This window comes from Stegostoma tigrinum, chromosome 8, assembly GCF_030684315.1.
Source record: "Stegostoma tigrinum isolate sSteTig4 chromosome 8, sSteTig4.hap1, whole genome shotgun sequence".
NCBI classification, from domain to species: Eukaryota; Metazoa; Chordata; class Chondrichthyes; order Orectolobiformes; family Stegostomatidae; genus Stegostoma; species Stegostoma tigrinum.
In genome coordinates this window covers 91949941-91967263 of record NC_081361.1, presented here as the reverse complement: position 1 = coordinate 91967263, position 17323 = coordinate 91949941, and the positions used below count along the sequence as shown (strand labels likewise).

General features: G+C 44.6%; 1 protein-coding gene across 1 annotated transcript in view; it reads right to left on the bottom strand.

Moving 5' to 3' along the window:
* Positions 1-1227: 1227 nt before the first annotated feature.
* The window catches only part of st6galnac5a (ST6 (alpha-N-acetyl-neuraminyl-2,3-beta-galactosyl-1,3)-N-acetylgalactosaminide alpha-2,6-sialyltransferase 5a), a 63949-nt gene continuing 47853 nt past the window's right edge, over positions 1228-17323 (bottom strand). The window contains exons 4-5 of the mRNA XM_048538656.2: positions 16548-16655; positions 1228-4772 (exon numbers count right to left, since the gene is read on the bottom strand). Coding sequence (XP_048394613.1) covers positions 4538-4772; positions 16548-16655 — 343 coding nt within the window. The 3' untranslated portion in view covers positions 1228-4537. The remainder of the gene's footprint in view (positions 4773-16547; positions 16656-17323) is intronic.

Sequence of the window (17323 nt, the reverse complement as noted above, 5' to 3'; positions counted from 1 at the left end):
GACCTTATGGAGATTTCTAAAATCATGAGAGGCACGGATAGGGTTAATAATCGCGGTTGTTTCTTCAGGGAAGGATGGTCCGAAGTTAGAGGGCACAAGTTTAAGGTGAGAGGAAAGGTTTAAAAGGGACCTGAGGGGCAACAGTTTCACGCAGAGGGTGGGGCGTGTATGGAGTGAGCTGCCAGAAGAAGTGGTGGAGGCTGGTACAATTACAACATTTAAAAGGTATCTGTATGGGTATATGAACAGGGAGGGTTCATGGGCCTCCTGCAGTGCCACAATGATGCCACCCGAAGGTTGCAGGAACAGCAACTCATATTCTGCCTGGGAACCCTGCAGCCCAATGGTATCAATGTGGACTTCACCAGTTTCAAAATTTCCCCTTCCCTAACTGCATCTCTAAACCAGCCCAGTTCGTCCCCTCCCCCCACTGCACCACACAACCAGCCCAGCTCTTCCCCCCCACCCACTGCATCCCAAAACCAGTCCAACCTGTCTCTGCCTCCCTAACCAGTTCTTCCTCTCACCCATCCCTTCCTCCCATCCCAAGCTGCACCCCCATCTACCTACTAACCTCATCCCACCTCCTTGACCTGTCCGTCTTCCCTGGACTGATCTATCCCCTCCCTACCTCCCCACCTATACTCTCCTCCCCACCTATCTTCTTTTCTCTCCATCTTCGGTCCGCCTCCCCCTCTCTCCCTATTTATTCCAGAACCCTCACACCATCCCCCTCTCTGATGAAGGGTCTAGGCCCAAAACGTCAGCTTTTGTGCTCCTGAGATGCTGCTTGGCCTGCTGTGTTCATCCAGCCTCACATTTTGTTGTCCAGGGCTTAGAAGGATATGGGCCAAACGCTGGCTAATGAAAACTAGATTAACTTAGGTTATGTGGTTGGCATGGATGAATTGAAGGGCCTGTACCTGTGTTGTACATCTCTACAACTCTAAGAAACATAGGTTTTTTTTAGGTAAGGGGATTGAAAGTTACAGGGAGAAGACTGGAGCATGAGGTTGAGAAACATAGCCACAATGAAATTGTAGTGCAGACTCGACGGACTGAATGGCTTCATACTGCTGCTCTATCTTATGCTCTTAAAGTTGTAAGTTTGGGAGATTCTAATGGGGCAGCATAGTGGCTCAGTGGTTAACACTTCTGTCTTACAGCACCTGCAACACAGGTTCAATTCCACCCTCAGGCAACTATCTGTGTGCAGCTTGTACATTCTCCCTGTGTCTGCGTGGGTTTCCTCCCACAGCCCAAAGATGTGCAGGTTAGGGTGGGTTGGCCGTGCTGTGCAGGGCAGGTGAGCTGCCCATGGGAAATGCATGGAGATGGGCCTGGGTGGAATGCTGTTCAGAGGGTCGATGTGGACTGAATGGCTTGCTTCCACACTTTACGGATTCTATAATGAAGAAAGCACTTAATGGTGTCTTTTTGCCTCGTGCACTTGATACTACCAACCCTAATTTCTTTTCTGTTTGCTGAAATTTATTTCTCCGGAATGCCTGAGTGGACACATTGGTAGCTATCTTATCTTGATGGTGCCTTGTTTTCAGTGCTCCCTACAAGTGAAGATCTCGCACATACGCGGTTCATCTCTTGGGCTGCACATTATGACTGCAAAGCTATTGATAGCGGAAGGTGCTGCTGATTTATCAGAGTGTGTCTCACCAGCTGATACAGAGGATATTTTATTGATGAGGCTGTGTTGGTGTTCAGCAGAACTGGCAGACTGTGAACTAAAGTAGGGCCCTGAAAGTCAATGGGATGACATGAGCTACATTATTGCAACAATTAGTGCCTTGTGATGATCTATGTTCGTACACATGGACGGAGCTGTGATTTCATTGCTGCAGAAGTCCATTAATTGCGGAATATAAATGGCAGCAAGCAGTTGTGATCTGTCAAACAAACAAGGAGCTTCAGTTGTTGTTTATTACCATTTTAATATCAGAAGACAATTCAGAATGAAAACACAGCTTATTTGTGGGATTTTTTTTGTGCATATATTTTGTTGTACTCCGCTCTGGGTGAAGTCACCCAACCCTTTCTGCAATGTAGATTCCACTTTCATTAGCTGCCCCCTTAGACCTTACACTGCACCGCAGTACATCCCGAGGTGTGGCAACGTGGGATCAACTGGATGGATTCCATCCCTAACACCTCTCCTTCCTCCAAGTTCAGGACAGCTTACGGGCCCTCTCTCTCTAGCTCACCAACCTTTAGAAGTTCTTCCAGCCCATGTCCACCTTTGGGCCACTCTCCAGACCTTTCCCTTTTCACGCTGCATCATATTCCCAGCTACCACAAGATTGTTACGGTGCAGGAAGCCATTCAGCCCATTGTGCCTGCACTCACTCTATTTCCTGGGGCCAATTTCCTGCCCTTTCTCCATACCTCGGCTCTCCATTTCTATCCATATGACTGTCCAATGCCGCTCCTGAATGCCTCAATTGCACCGGCCCCCACTACATTTCCAGGCAGTGATTTCCAGGCCCTAACATAGGACCATAAGAAGTGACAGCAGCAGGAGGCAATTCAGCCCCTCAGATCAGCTCCACTATTGGATGTGATCATGGCTGATATCATCTTGGCCTCAACTCCACTTTCCTGCCTGCTCCCCGTAACAATTCAATCCACTACTCATTAAAAATTGATCTATCTCATGGAGTCATTTCTCCTCATCTCACCTTTGCTTTGTTTGCACATCAGCCCCAGGGCCCATATATTTCATGGTTTCCCTCTGCAGATGTTGTGCCAACTTTGCAGCCGTTCCAGGGCTCCCAGTGGGCACTGCATGCAGGATCACAGCCTCCACCAACTTTGTTACTACTACTACTTTGACTCAACTCTCACTAGTTTGAGCACCGCTTTACCTGAGGGCCTGTACCATGCTGGAGAGAAATTTACAAGTAATTAGCATTTACTGTTTAATGGTACATTAGCCTTTATCTGAAAAACTGTGTGGTAGAAATTATGCTGCAGTATTTAGGGGTCCAGTCTGAAATACGCATTCATTTTTGCTGAAGACACACTGGCCTTGGAGTGGATACAGTACAGATTTGCCAGAATAATTTCTTGGCTTAATGTTAAATTATGGTGTTTGTATATGCTGTGCTTCTATTTGTGTGAATGTAGCAGCTTTAGGAGCAATCTATTTGAGGATTTTAAGATAATTAAAGGATTTGAACAGTGTGGATAGAGACAAATGATTTCCTCTGTTGGACACAAGGGAGCATAAAATTAGAGATGGCTGTTTTCAGAATTCTACATCGAATCTCTACAATATGGAAGAAGGCCATTCAGCCCATCAAGTTCACAGAGACCCTCAGAAAAGCATCCCACTCACGACCACCCCTTACTCTATCCCTGTAACCTGCATTTCCCATGGCTAATTCAGCTGGCCTGCACGTGCCTGGGCACTAGGGCAATTTCCCATTGCCAATCCAAACTAACCTGGACATTTCTGTACTGTGGGAGGACACAGGAGCACCCAGAGACAGGGAGAATATGGAAGTTCCACACAGTTACCCAAGGCTGGAATCAACCCCAGCTCCTTGGTGCTGTGAGGCAGCAGTGTTAAGCACTGAGCCACTGTGCTATTCCATGAACGGTAAAGTGTAGACTTCTCTCCCTCAAAGAAACGTTGAAGGTGGACGGCAGGGATGCAAAATTTCAACACAGATGCCTGTTTGTTACGTACCACTGTGAAGGATTACAGAACCAGGTTGAAGAGATGCAGTTACATACAGATCACTAGACACAGCGGTATGAAACGCTGATTGATGGTCCTTTAATCCTTAAAACAGCAGAAGTCGGATCTGAGTCTTACCCCACACACTTTTATTCTTCCACACAGTAATTTCTCACAATGCAAGGCGTCCTTGGCAGTCAGGAAGATTAATTAGAGGCTATAATTCTGAGCTGCCTGTGGTATTTGGTTAAAATGTCAGCAAAAGTTCAAAAGTGACATGTTGGAGCCCAATGAGGTAATAAATTCCTACTGATACAAATAACATTACAGGTCAGTGATTGGAAAGGAACCATCAGAAGTATATAAAGACAAAACACTTGTGAGGGTCGCAAAGGCTGCAGCATTAATTAAACTAAAGTCAATAAATCAAACAAAGTTCCTTCTGGGTTCCCTATATTAAAAAAAAGGATTATTTTGCTCCTACATTGGGCCTCATGAGCTTTCAGAATTGAGAGATCTGCAGGAGCGGCCGTCATGTCATCTCCTAACAAAAACAAAGTTGCTGGAAAAACTCAGCGGGTCTGGCAGCATCCGTGAAGGGAAAAAAACAGGGTTAACGTTTTGGGTCCTGTGACCCTTCCTCAGAAGGGTCATCTCTTAACGTTGCAACTGTCCTTCCACAGCGTTTCACCAGCCACACAAGCCGGTTATTGTGGTCTTTTTTCTCTGGCAGGAAGCCAATTTGAAAGAGGATGAGGAAACTGTCCTTTGGGTCTGGCAGCTCCTGCTGATTGGTCAGGTGCGCGCCCATGTTTGGGTCTCCTTGCCTTCAGCCCTGCCTCACCTCCTCCCCGCCTCACGCTCTGTGTGATTGGAAGTCAAGGATGCGAGCTCCCATTCCGGTTGGTGGAAGTGGATGTTGTATTTCCTTGCCCACCTGGTGAACGCATGCTTTTCCGTGATGAACCGGTGATGGCTCCCCTTGCGGCCCAGCTCGTGCGAGATGTACATCGTGCACTCATCGATTCCTGAAGGCTCGTAGTAATGGTATGGCACGGAGCGGTGAGCGGGGTCCCTGAATAACAGAATACCATGTTACTGTGCAGGTTCACATATTCTCCCTCACGATGGCAGTGATTAGCTCGCAGAAATATTTCAACGGTTACAAAAAATTTGGGCTTATCCTGAACCTGCGAAAAATACCTCCTTCCTTCATCCAACTGTCTTTGTTGTCTGTATACAATTGAAAATTGTTGAACCCAATACTGAGTCTACAAGACTGTAAACAGCCAGTCAAACATAAATTAGAAATTAAATACTGTTCTAGAGTGAGTATTTCAAATCTTGCAACTTGCTCAAAGACAGTTACCATGGATTGTTGAAAGGAAATGCTAAAATTAATATTGAAAATATGAATGTGTGGCAGAAACCTGTTGGGGTGAATGCGTGCTTCTATGCTATACTTTCTATGGAATGTATATGGACTTGCAGAAAATATTTGATAAGAAGGTCTCTTAAGAGGCTTGTAATGAAAATGCAGGCCTCTTGTTATAAGTGCAAAGGGAATGAAAGTTGGCTGATTTGACAGGAAGTAAAGATTTGGAATAAATGAGTGTAACACAGGAAAAAAAAGGATTAAGGGTCTAGGCCCGAAACGTCAGCTTTTGTGCTCCTGAGATGCTGCTTGGCCTGCTGTGTTCATCCAGCCTCACATTTTATTATCTTGGAATCTCCAGCATCTGCAGTTCCCATTATCTCTGTCTTTGTTGTCTGTTGTTAATCCATTTTGGAGCTGGAGAATTCGGTGAGCCTTCCCTCCAAAGGCCACCATCAACTGGTTGCCCCACAGTCATAGAGATCTACAGAGAATAAGGCCCTTCAGCCCATCAAACCTGTGTCAGTCCACAACAACCACGAAACTATCCTAATCCTATTTCTCAGCACTTGATCCACAACCCTGTGTGCCTTGGCATCGCAAGTGAACATCTATACACTTTGTAAATGGTATGAGGGCGTCTGCCTTCATCATCCTTACAGGCAGTGAGTCACACAGCATAGAAACAGACCCTTCGGTCCAACTTGTCCATGCTGACCAAGTTTCCTAAACTAAATTAAACATGATCGGCATTCTTCTACAGGGACCTGCTCTCTGCAAATAAATATGTTTCAGCCTGTCCCAATGTTTTGGATAAAATAAAAACTGAAAAAACTGCAGATGCTGTAAATCAGAAACAAAAAACAGAAATCACTGGAAAAGCTTAGCAGGTCTGTTAGCATCTGTGGAGAGAAATCACAATTAATGTTTCAGGTCGAGTGACTGTTCTTCAGAACTGAGGAGCTCTGAGGAAGGGTCACTCTTCCTGAAACGTTAACTTTGATTTCTCCCCACAGATGCTGCCAGACCTATTGAGTTTCTACAGCAATTTCTGTTTTAATTCCCAATGTTTTTGAATTAACTGCAAACTTCGGGCATCTCTAGTTCCATTGTTGTGATCATTGGAAGTTAACCAAAGAACAGTCAAACTGGACTTAAAGTGTTAACTCTCCACAGATGTTGCCAATCCTGCATTTTCTGTTTTTAATTGGCATTTTTGTGTTTATCCTAATCAGTGCAAGGCATAAAGCTTTGGTAAAATGTCTGTGTTTTCAGAAAACTCCAACCTTTTTATTTATAAGATGTAAATCCTGAGTGACATTGGTGTCAAATCAGTTATCATAGTCGAGTTTCAAATTTACGGATTTCTTGCCTTAAATAAATTTAAATCCCCAAACTGCAGATGTAGGATTTGAATTCAAAGCTGTGGGTTGTTAGCCCAGGCTTCAGGTTCACTAATCTACTTAACAAAACCATTCAACAGTCCACCTCCACTACTGTTCTGAGCTATTCGTTCATGCATCTTCAGTCCCACGCCTATGGGGTTGATTCAGAAATCTTACAAAACTTCTCAGACGTATCTAGATCAAAGACACAAGTGCAATACTGCTGCCAATGTATGTATCTTGCAAACAAATAAAAGACCCCTTCAGATTCTGTAGATCCTGCGATGTAGTTTCGATGTCCTGCACAATGAATCTCTAATTTGTCCTGTTCTAGGTCACAATTTATGAAAGTTGCAAAAGGAGGTATTCAGTCCATCATTGACTGTGCTAGCTCTCTATACGAACAACACAACTAGTCTCACTACTCAGTTCTCCCTGCAATCCTGCAATTTATTTTCCTCCGGGTGTTTATCCAACTGAAAGCTATGATTGGTATTATCTCCATCAGAACCACCAGCATTTCAGACGTTATCACTCTGTGGATTAAACAGCTTTTCCTCATCTTGCTGTTGCTTCTTTTGCCAAGCATACTGTCCTGTGCATAATGGCCTGGAATGCAACTGCTCTGCCCAGGACCATAAGGAACTAAAAGGTGGTGTGCACAGCCCATACCATCACAGAAGCCAACCTTCCATCCATGGACTGTATTTACACAGCTCGCTGCCACGGAAAGTCAGCCAAAATCATCAATGACCCATCGCACCCGAGTGACGATCTCCTACAACCTCTTCTGTCAGGCAGAAGATCAAAAGCCTGAACAGACTCACCATCAGGTTCAAGAACAACTTCTTCCCTGCCATTATTAGACTGATGAATGGCCCTCTCTAACTTCAAATAATGTTGGTCTTGTTAATGGCAACTGAAAGAACTGCGGATGTTGGTAATCAGGAGCAAAGACAGAAGTTGCTGGAAAAGCTCAGCAGGTCTGGCAGCACCTGTGAAGAGAAATCAGAGTTAATGTTTCGGGTCCGGTGATCCTTCCTCAGAAGGGGTTCTGAGGAAGGGGCACTTGATTTTGTTAATAGCGATCTTGCTTTGCACACCTCCTACGTGGTGTAACCTATAAGCCTTACTCAGTCCAAGTACCCTATACTCTGTATGGCCTTGCTTACTATGATCTGCCTGTACTGCTCACAAACAAAACTCTTCATAATACTTACGTAGACATGACAATAAATGAAATGAAATCAAATCAATCACTGCCAATGGAGACTCTCTCAATTTTGAATACCTCCATCAAATCACCACTATTTTATGGAGAGCAGTCCCAGCATCTCCAACTTATTCATGTTCTTGAAATCCCTAGAACCATTCTCACTAATCCTTTCTGCAACCCCTTCTCATTTTTTTTTCAGAACTGTGATGCCACGATTGCAATGTTAAGCTAATCCAGCAGTGTGAACCACACGATTTCCAAATCCAAAGTCCTCTCATATTCTGTGTGCTAATCTTCCAGAAATTCCAGTGCAGTCCAGCTCCAGGGTCTCCTTCTTCCTGACCAGAACCATGTACAGTATGCCTGCTGCGTTCACACTAAAGCACTGTCCAAGCAAGTCATCAAGTCATACGATCACCCAGCACAGAAACTGCTCCTTTAGTCCAGCCCACCCATTCCAACCTTGTTTCCAAGGTAAACTAGACCCACCTGCCCGCATTTGGCCCATATCCTTCCATACCTTTCCTATTTATGAACTTATCCAAATGTCTTCTAAATGATGTGACTATACCTGCATCCACCACTACCTCTGGCAGTTCATTCCACACACGGACCACTCACTGTGTTAAAAAAAATTTATCCCTTATGTCCTTTCTAAAAAATTCTCCTCTCACCTTAAAAATATGCTCCCTAACTCCCCCACCTTATGGATAAAACTCGTGTCATTCATCCTACCCAAGCTCCTCATGATTTCATAAACCTCAACAAGGTCACCCCTTAACCTCGTACACTGCAGTGAAAGAAGTCCCAATCTTTCCAGTCTATTTCTATAACTCAACCCCTCCATTCCTGGTAACGTCCTGGTAATTCTTTTCTGAACCCTTTCCAGTTTAATAACATCCTTCATGTAGCAGGATGGCCGGGACTGCACATATTACACCAGAAGAGGCCTCACCAACATTCTGTACAAACTCAATGTGACGTCCCAACTCCTACTGTCAAAGGTCTGAGCAATGAAGGCAGGCATGCTAATTCTTCTTTGTTCTTATTCACCAATCCCCTTGCAATAAAAACAAAACTAAGGAGGCTGGAATGAAAGCAAGGAAAAGAAAACAGCTGGGAAAACTCAGGAAGCGTCCATTCTTAAAGCAGGAAAGAGATAACTGCCATAGAGGGAGTGCGCGGAACAGTCATCAGACTGATTCCTGGGAGGCAGATTTATTGTATTGGCTTGACTGGGCCACTTCACAGAAGAGATTCCTGGATTTAGGGATCAGACCATAGAACAGATTCCTGGATACAGGGATCACCCCACAAAAGAGATCCTTGGATATAGGGATCACCTTATAAAACAATTCCTGAGATAGTACACTCCCACTTATGGAAAAGATATCAACAGAAGATCATTTCTGTGCTGCTGCCTCTCAGTCACTTCCTGGACCATCAAGGTCATTTCAAGGCTCAGCGACTCGACCTCAAGGTACTACAGGGGAGACAGAGGAAGGAGAAAGTGATTCAGTTGGGGCAGCCCACTGGCCAGATGTAGCACAAGATACCTGCCTGTGGATTTTTAGTTGGCAGAAATAAAGCAAAGATTTACAGGTGCAGTAACAGAACTAGCTTGCTGAGTTCAGAAATAAAGTGAGATCATAAGTTAAGATAACTCTGATTCTCACCCTCTGATTCTTGCACTCTGATTCTCGCACTCTGTTTCAGCCACTCTGTTTCAGCCTATCTGATTCTCGCCCTCTGATTCTCGCCCTCTGATGCTCCAACTCTGATTCAGCCACTCTGTTTCAGCCACTCTGTTTCAGCCACTCTGATTTTCGCCCTCTGAGTCTCGCCCTCTGATTCTCGCCTTCTTATTCTCGCACACTGTTTCAGCGACTCTGTTTCAGACTTTCTGATTCTCACCCGCTAATTCTTGCCCTCAGATTCTCGCACTCTGTTCCAGCCACTCTGTTTCAGCGATATTGTTTCAGCAATTCTGTTTGAGCCACTCTGATTCTCGCCCTCTGATTCTCGCACTCTGATTCTCCCACTCTGTTTCAGCCACTTTGTTCCAGCCACTCTGATACAGCCACTCTGTTTCAGCCACTCTGTTTCAGCAACTCTGTTTCAGCCACTCTGTTTCAGCCACTCTGTTTCAGGCACTCTGATTCTCGCTCTCTGTTTCAGCCACTCTGATTCAGCCACTCTGTTTCAGCCACTCTGTTTCAGCCACTCTGATTCTCGCCCTGTGATTCTTGCCCTCTGATTCTCGCACCCTGTTTCAGCCACTCTGTTTCAGCCACTCTGATTCTCGCCCTCTGATTCTCACTCTCTGTTTCAGCCACTCTGATTCAGCCACTCTGTTTCAGCCACTCTGTTTCAGCCACTCTGTTTCAGCCACTCTGATTCTCGCCCTCTGATTCTCGCCCTCTGATTCTTGCCCTCTGATTCTCGCACACTGTTTCAGCCACTCTGTTTCAGCCACTCTGTTTCAGCCACTCTGATTCTCGCCCTCTGATTCTCGCACTCTGTTTCAGCCACTCTGTTTCAGGCACTCTGAATAAGATAAATCCCAGGTAATAGGGTCCAGACAGAATGAAGAATCTTACAAATGAATATACCGGGAGTTCTGTACAAAGCCGCAGCTACAGATGTCAGTAAAAGGCAGTCTGATAAGAGACGTCTGGGAACAGGCTGCCTGCAGTTTGTAGTTTAGCAAGAATTGTAAGAAAAGTATGATCCCACAATAACAGAGATAAATGATAAGGTAAACAGAGAACAAGATTATATTTTGTAAAACCTTCGGAGTTCGGGCAACCCCACTGAGCAGGGAAAGTGATTGAGTTTCAGTTTTATTAATGGAATTCAATTAGATGTTGTCTTATTAAATAGAAGAGTTAGTCTACACTAGAATAGGGTCAGTAAATTTCATCTTCGATGTAATCTCCTGTTAAAAACACACTTACAGACAGCATGTGAATGGAAGGAGATATACTTGCAGTGGCAAGACAGAGGGACTGTGTTTACAAGACCTTCTGAGGTCAGGCGGGACAGAAGCTTCTCACAACTTATTGGCTAAAGAGTTCTAACATTAGGTGTGACCATATAACTTTTAATCTAATTCACTTAATGTTAGAACTGACATTATGAATTACATAGCAATTGGCAGTAATTAGTATCTTTTTGTATCAACTGTGATTAAGATAGTAGGAAATATGAGTGACAGAATTTGATAAGGATAGCAAGGAACACTGAATAACATAATTCAAACAGTTAAACCAAGCGGAGGCTTGGGGACCGCTTTGCAGAACACCTCCGCTCGGTTCGCAATAAACAACTGCACCTCCCAGTTGCAAACCATTTCCACTCCCCCTCCCATTCTTTAGATGACATGTCCATCATGGGCCTCCTGCAGTGCCACAATGATGCCACCCGAAGGTTGCAGGAACAGCAACTCATATTCCGCTTGGGAACCCTGCAGCCCAATGGTATCAATGTGGACTTCACCAGCTTCAAAATCTCCCCTTCCCCCACCGCATCCCAAAACCAGCCCAATTCGTCTCCACCCCCCACTGCACCACACAACCAGCCCAGCTCTTCCCCTCCACCCAATGCATCCCAAAAGTAGTCCAACCTGTCTCTGCCTCCCTAACCTGTTCTTCCTCTCACCCATCCCTTCCTCCCACCCCAAGCTGCACCTCCATCTCCTACCTACTAACCTCATCCCACCTCCTTGACCTGTCCGTCTTCCCTGGACTGACCTATCCCCTCCCTACCTCCCCACCTATACTCTCCTCTCCACCTATCTTCTTTTCTCTCCATCTTCGGTCCGCCTCCCCCTCTCTCCCTATTTATTCCAGAACCCTCACCCCATCCCCCTCTCTGATGAAGGGTCTAAGCCCGAAACGTCAGCTTTTGTGCTCCTGAGATGCGGCTGGGCCTGCTGTGTTCATCCTGCCTCACATTTTATTATCTTGGATTCTCCAGCAGCTGCAGTTCCCATTATCACAGTCCTTAGAGATAAGCAAGTCTGGTAAATGTCTTAGAAAGAGTATAACAATTAACTTTGGAACGTGAGTTAAAGGGGTATGTTGTAAGATCCCAAGGCCAGATGATAACAATGCCTGGTAAATATCATGAGATCATGGGGAACCTAGGGGTGTCCACAGTGGGGTCCATCATTATACAGGATTGGATGTATACATTAGGGGAGTGGAACAATGGCATCAATAGAACACAGAACAGTACAGCATAGTACAGGCCCTTTGGCCCACGATGTTGTGCTGAACTTTTACCCTAATCCTAAGGTCTATCTAACCTCCAACCCTACCTTATACTATCATCCATATGCCTATCTAACAGCCACTTAAATGCCCCTAATGAGGCCGACTCCACTACCCTCTCCGGCAATGCATTCCACACCCCTACCACTCGGGCCCAGGTTCAAGTCCTGCCTGCTCCATGGCTGAGTAAGGACTTCTCCAAAAAATATGTTGAAACAGTTGTATGAATAAGTGCATTTTTGTAAATCTCTGTTTTATGATGTGCACAGGGGAGAAACATAACCATTATTCAATGAAACACTTCTGCCTTTGGTACAAGCAATGGCAAAACACTCCCTGCTTCTGCTAAAGAGTTCATCCATGATTTACCAAAAAAAAATTCTTGCAAGGCTCCTGATGACAGGGTAAAACCTGAAACAGTGGATTAATGCAGAAGCTGTCACAACAGGAAGGCGTTATGACTTGTCCTCATTTTTTTGACAATTAAGGATGAAAACTGCAAATTAGAGCCCACATAAACCGGAGCTTCTGTGTGTAACACCTTCCTGCCAGTCAATCAAGCTGTGGAACGCATTAATAAAATACGTTAAATTTTCAGAATTGCACTGGAGACAGACTTCATTTTAGATAGTGTTGTTAATGAGTCTGTAGTTTATTTGTGGTTAATGACAGACATTCAGGAAGATGTTATTTTATGAAAACGACCTTTATTTAAGTGTAATAAGTTTGATTATACCTTCTAATCTCAGTATTGTATATATCTTTGACAGACCTGGCTCAGTAGTATTGAGGATTGTGGGCTCAGAGACGTGAGCACATAATCCAAATTGCTAGTTCAGTGCAGCGTCGAGGAAGATTGGCACTGGCCCAGATGCCATTCTGATGTTAAGCCTTTAACACAAAATGATGTGAGTGCAGGGGCACTGAACTCTTCCTCCAATTATATGTGAGTTTAATTAGACCACACCTGGAATGCTTTGTGCAGTTTTGGTCTCCTTAGAACATAGAACAGTACAGCACAGTAGAGGGCCTTTGGTCCATGATGTTGTGCCGGACTTTTACCCTAATTCAAAGGTCGATCTAACCTCCACCCATACCTTATAATATCATCCATATGCCTATCTAATAGCTGCTTAAATGCCCCTAATGAGGCCGACTCCACTACCCTCTCCGGCAATGCATTCCACGCCCCGACCACTCTCTGAATAAAGAACCTACCTCTGATGTCTCCCCTATATCAACCTCCACTCACTTTAAAACTATGCCCCCTCATAATTGCTACCCCCACCCTAGGAAAAAGTCTCTGGCTGTCCACTCTATCTGTACCTCTGATCATTTTGTACACCTCTATCAAGTCACCTCCCATCCTTCGTTGTTCTAAAGAGAAAAGCCCTGGCTCTCTCAACCTTTCCTCAGGAAACCTTCCCTCCATTCCAGGCAACATCCTGGTAAATCTCCTCTGCACCTTTTCCAACACTTCCACATCTTATCTCTTTTCTTAAGAGAATACAAGAGATCCCATGATGATGATAAAGGGAGTGGAGGCGCTTTCCCCAGTACTCCTGTAATGATTTACTTCTCACTACTAAAACATGAGAGATGGAGTTTAATCTTGGTAAATGCGAGATATTGTATTTTGGTATAAAAAAAACAGGCGGCAGGGCTTATACAGTTAACGGTAGGGCCCTGGGTAGTGTTGTAGAACAGAAAGATCTACGGATTCAGGTACATGTTTCTTTGATGTTTCAGCCATATATGGACAGGGTGGTTAAGAGGGTTTGTAGCATGCTTGCCTTTATTGCTCAATTCTTTGAGTACAGGAGCTGGGATGTCATGTTGAGGTTGTACAGGATGTTGGTCAGTCCTCTTCTGGACTACTGTGTGCAGTTCTTGTTGTCCAGATGTAGGAAGGATATTATTAAGCTGGAGAGGGTTCAGAAGAGACTTACCAGGATGTTGCCAGGTATGGAAGGTTTGAGTTATAAAGAAAGGCTGGACTGGCTGGGACTTTTTTCACTGGAGTGTAGGCGGTTGAGAGGTGACGTTACGGAGGTTTATAAAATCATGAGGGATATAGATAGGGTTAATGGTGGGTGTCTTTTCCTTAGATTGAGGGATTTCAAGACTAGAAGGCATATTTTTAAGGTGAGAGGAAGGAGGTTTAACAAAGACATGAGGGGTAAATGTTTACACAGGGAGTGGTTCCTGTGTGGAATGAAGTTCTTGTGGAAATGTTGGATGCAGGTACTTTCAATGTTTAAAAGACATTTGGATAACACATGAATAATGAAGGTTTGGAGGGACGTGGGCCAAGAGCAGGTGGGTGTGACTAGTTTAATTTGGCATTCTGGGTGATATGGACGGTCGGACCGAAGGGTCTGTTACCATGCCTGATGAGTCTGTGATCACATTTTCATTTGTGTGACCTTGCTGTATGCAAATTGGCTATTGTGTTTCTTTAATTCTGACAGCTGCAGCCTTTTAGACGTTCCTTAAATAGCTGCAACAATGGAATTCATGCTCATATTCTGTTGGATGCAGTCACAGGTGAACGTAAGCCTAAACGATTTCCCTTCAGTTTAGTATCTTGACTGAGCCATGGTGTGTACTATACCCACAGTGCGATACAACAACTCCCCTAGGCTTCTTCAACAGCGCCTTCTAAATCCGCAACGTCCTCAATATACAACGACACAGGCAGCAGGGGTATGAGGACTCCGTCAGTTTGAAGTTCCCCTCCTAGAAATATCAACATGCCTTGCCTAACACTGGGTGAGAATACTGCAACATTATGAATAGGACCAGACCATTCAGCCCATCAAGCCTGATCCACCATTTATTACAATGATGATTGATTGAGCATTTTAATGCCTTTTACACAACTATCCCGCATAACACTTTATGCCACTGACAAAATAAAATTCCATTAACCTCTACTTTAAACATACTCGGCATCTACCAGCTCTCTGGGGTATGGAATTCCAAAAATTCTGAGTAAAACAATTTCTCCTCAATGTGATCCTAAAAGGCACGCCCTCATTTTTAAATTGTGCCCCCTTGTTGTAGACTCCCCAGCCAGGGAAATATCTTACTTGCATTTACCTGGCTTATCAAGTATCTTGTGGGTTTCAAAGAGATCGGCTCTCATTAGTCGAAACTTTAGAGAAACGTTTGCAAAATCTCTCTTCATAGGCCAGTCCTGGTATCCTGGGAACAAATCTAGTGACTGCCTGTTGCATTTCCTCTATTTCAATAATATCTTTGCTGAGATAAGGAGACCAAAACTGCATAAAGCCCTGAAGGTGTGGTCTAACCAAATTCCTGTATAATTGGAGCAAAGGTTCACTGCTTCTGCACTCACATTGTTTTGTGATAAAGGCTAACATTCTGTTCAACTTTCCAAAAGCTTGATGCACCTGCAAGTTCACCTTCAGTGGCTAATTGAGAAGGATACCTTTGTACATCAACGCTTTCTAACCTCTCACCATTTAAAGACATACTTCAAGAATCAGTTCTTCCTGCCAAAATGGATGATGTTCTATCTTTCCACATTGTTTTCGAAAACCCGCAGAATCCACATCTTAATGTCCCAGACGGTGTACCTACTCCCTGTGGCTATCAGAGTTTTACCATTGCCTTCTCAAGGGCATTTAAGAATAAGCATTAAAGCTAGCCTTATCAAAGGCTCTCAAATCCCTCGAATTGTTAAAGAAAGCACCAGCAGACCAGAAGGTTGTACTATTGATTGGCAGTCTATGCTGGAGCAACTGGGGGCGTGACATCCACAATAGTCCGAGTCTTCATCTTGAGTGTTGGAATCACTTTGGTACAATCGCTTTGGTGAAATTTGCTGAGATTGAGGAATTAAAACATCCTGCTTAATAGTAATGTTCTTCAGGGCTTGCACACTGTGTTACAGAGTGAGAGAGTCACGGATAAAGGGCCTTTGGCCCATCATGTCTGTGCTTGTCAAAAACAACCACCTAACTATACTAATTTCAAATTCCAGTTTGTGGTCCAATAGCCTTGACATTGCAAATGCCCATCTAATACTTCTTAAACATAACAAGGGTTTCTGCCCATACCACCCCCAAAGGCAGTGAATTCCAGATTCCCACATCCTCTGGGTGAAAGAGTGTTTTCCTCACATTCCCTCTAAACCTGATGCTCCTTACCTTAAATCTTTTCCTGGGTCATTGATCCCTCCATCAGGGGCAAAATCCCTTCCTGTTGGCCCTACCTCTGCTCAGGATCAGGCTATGATGTGCACTGGCCAGTTTGTTGGATATTTTATAAATTTCAAATCAGTCATGACCTCATTTATAAAGGTGCAACTTTTTTTAAACACAGTTTTAAAATATCCCTGCAATCACTAACTACCAGCATTCTCACTTTCACCTCAGCTCCTACCCACTTTTGAGGCGTCTGTTCATTTTGCTCTGAGTCAACACCCAAGCTTCACCAATCCAGTACAGTTCAGTTACCGCGCTCACCTTACTGAATGCAGAAAAATTAAAACAATGAACACTGCAGGCTGCCCAGAAAGAGGAAGTCACCTTAAAAGCCTCATGCTATGACACCAATGTCAGTTGGTACTGACCTGCAGTGGTTCGGTGGGACCATGCCATAGACATCAATTCTGTCGCAGATTTCAAGGGCGATGATCATGGTGAACCAGCCAGTACTCAACCAGGAATTGGAGGCTTTCCTAGAAAAGAAACACCTTGTTTTTTTTTTGGATCACCACACATTTCGCAGCAGACAATCGGCTGGCTATGATGGACACCAAAGCAGCTGCTGTACAGAGTAGGGGAATCTGCCAGACTCAAGTCTTGGACATCCAAAAGTATTGGATATGGCTGAGGGGACAGCACTGCTCCCCCTTTCCCCTGCATCCTCTGAATCACAGGGCTGTGAGTTTAAATCCTAAAGACTGGAACACAGGTTCCCCTTGACTCTCCAGCGCAGTACTGAGGGGGTGCAGTCTTGTCGCAAATATTGCCTTTCTGGTGAGACATTAAACTCACGGCCTCATCTGTACTGTCAGTTGGATGTAAAAGATCTGACAATGCTATTCAGACACGAGCAGAGGAGACCTGCCCGCTGTCTGGCCTATATTTACCAAGATACACTGGGTACCCCAAAACTCCAAGATGGCGGTGGATTTGCAGTGGGGCGTGCGGGGTCCTGCTCCGGGCTTGTCTACGAATACTTTCCTTTCTTTCAGGGTTTTTTTTTCTTCTTTTGCTACTCCTGTTTCTTAGCTTGATCTATTTTACCTTAAGTGAGGTGTGAGTTTGTGTAGCGCGGAGGAGATCAGACCAGCGCAAGGGAGGGTGGGAGCAACATGGCGGCGAGAGACGTTCCTGATGCTGA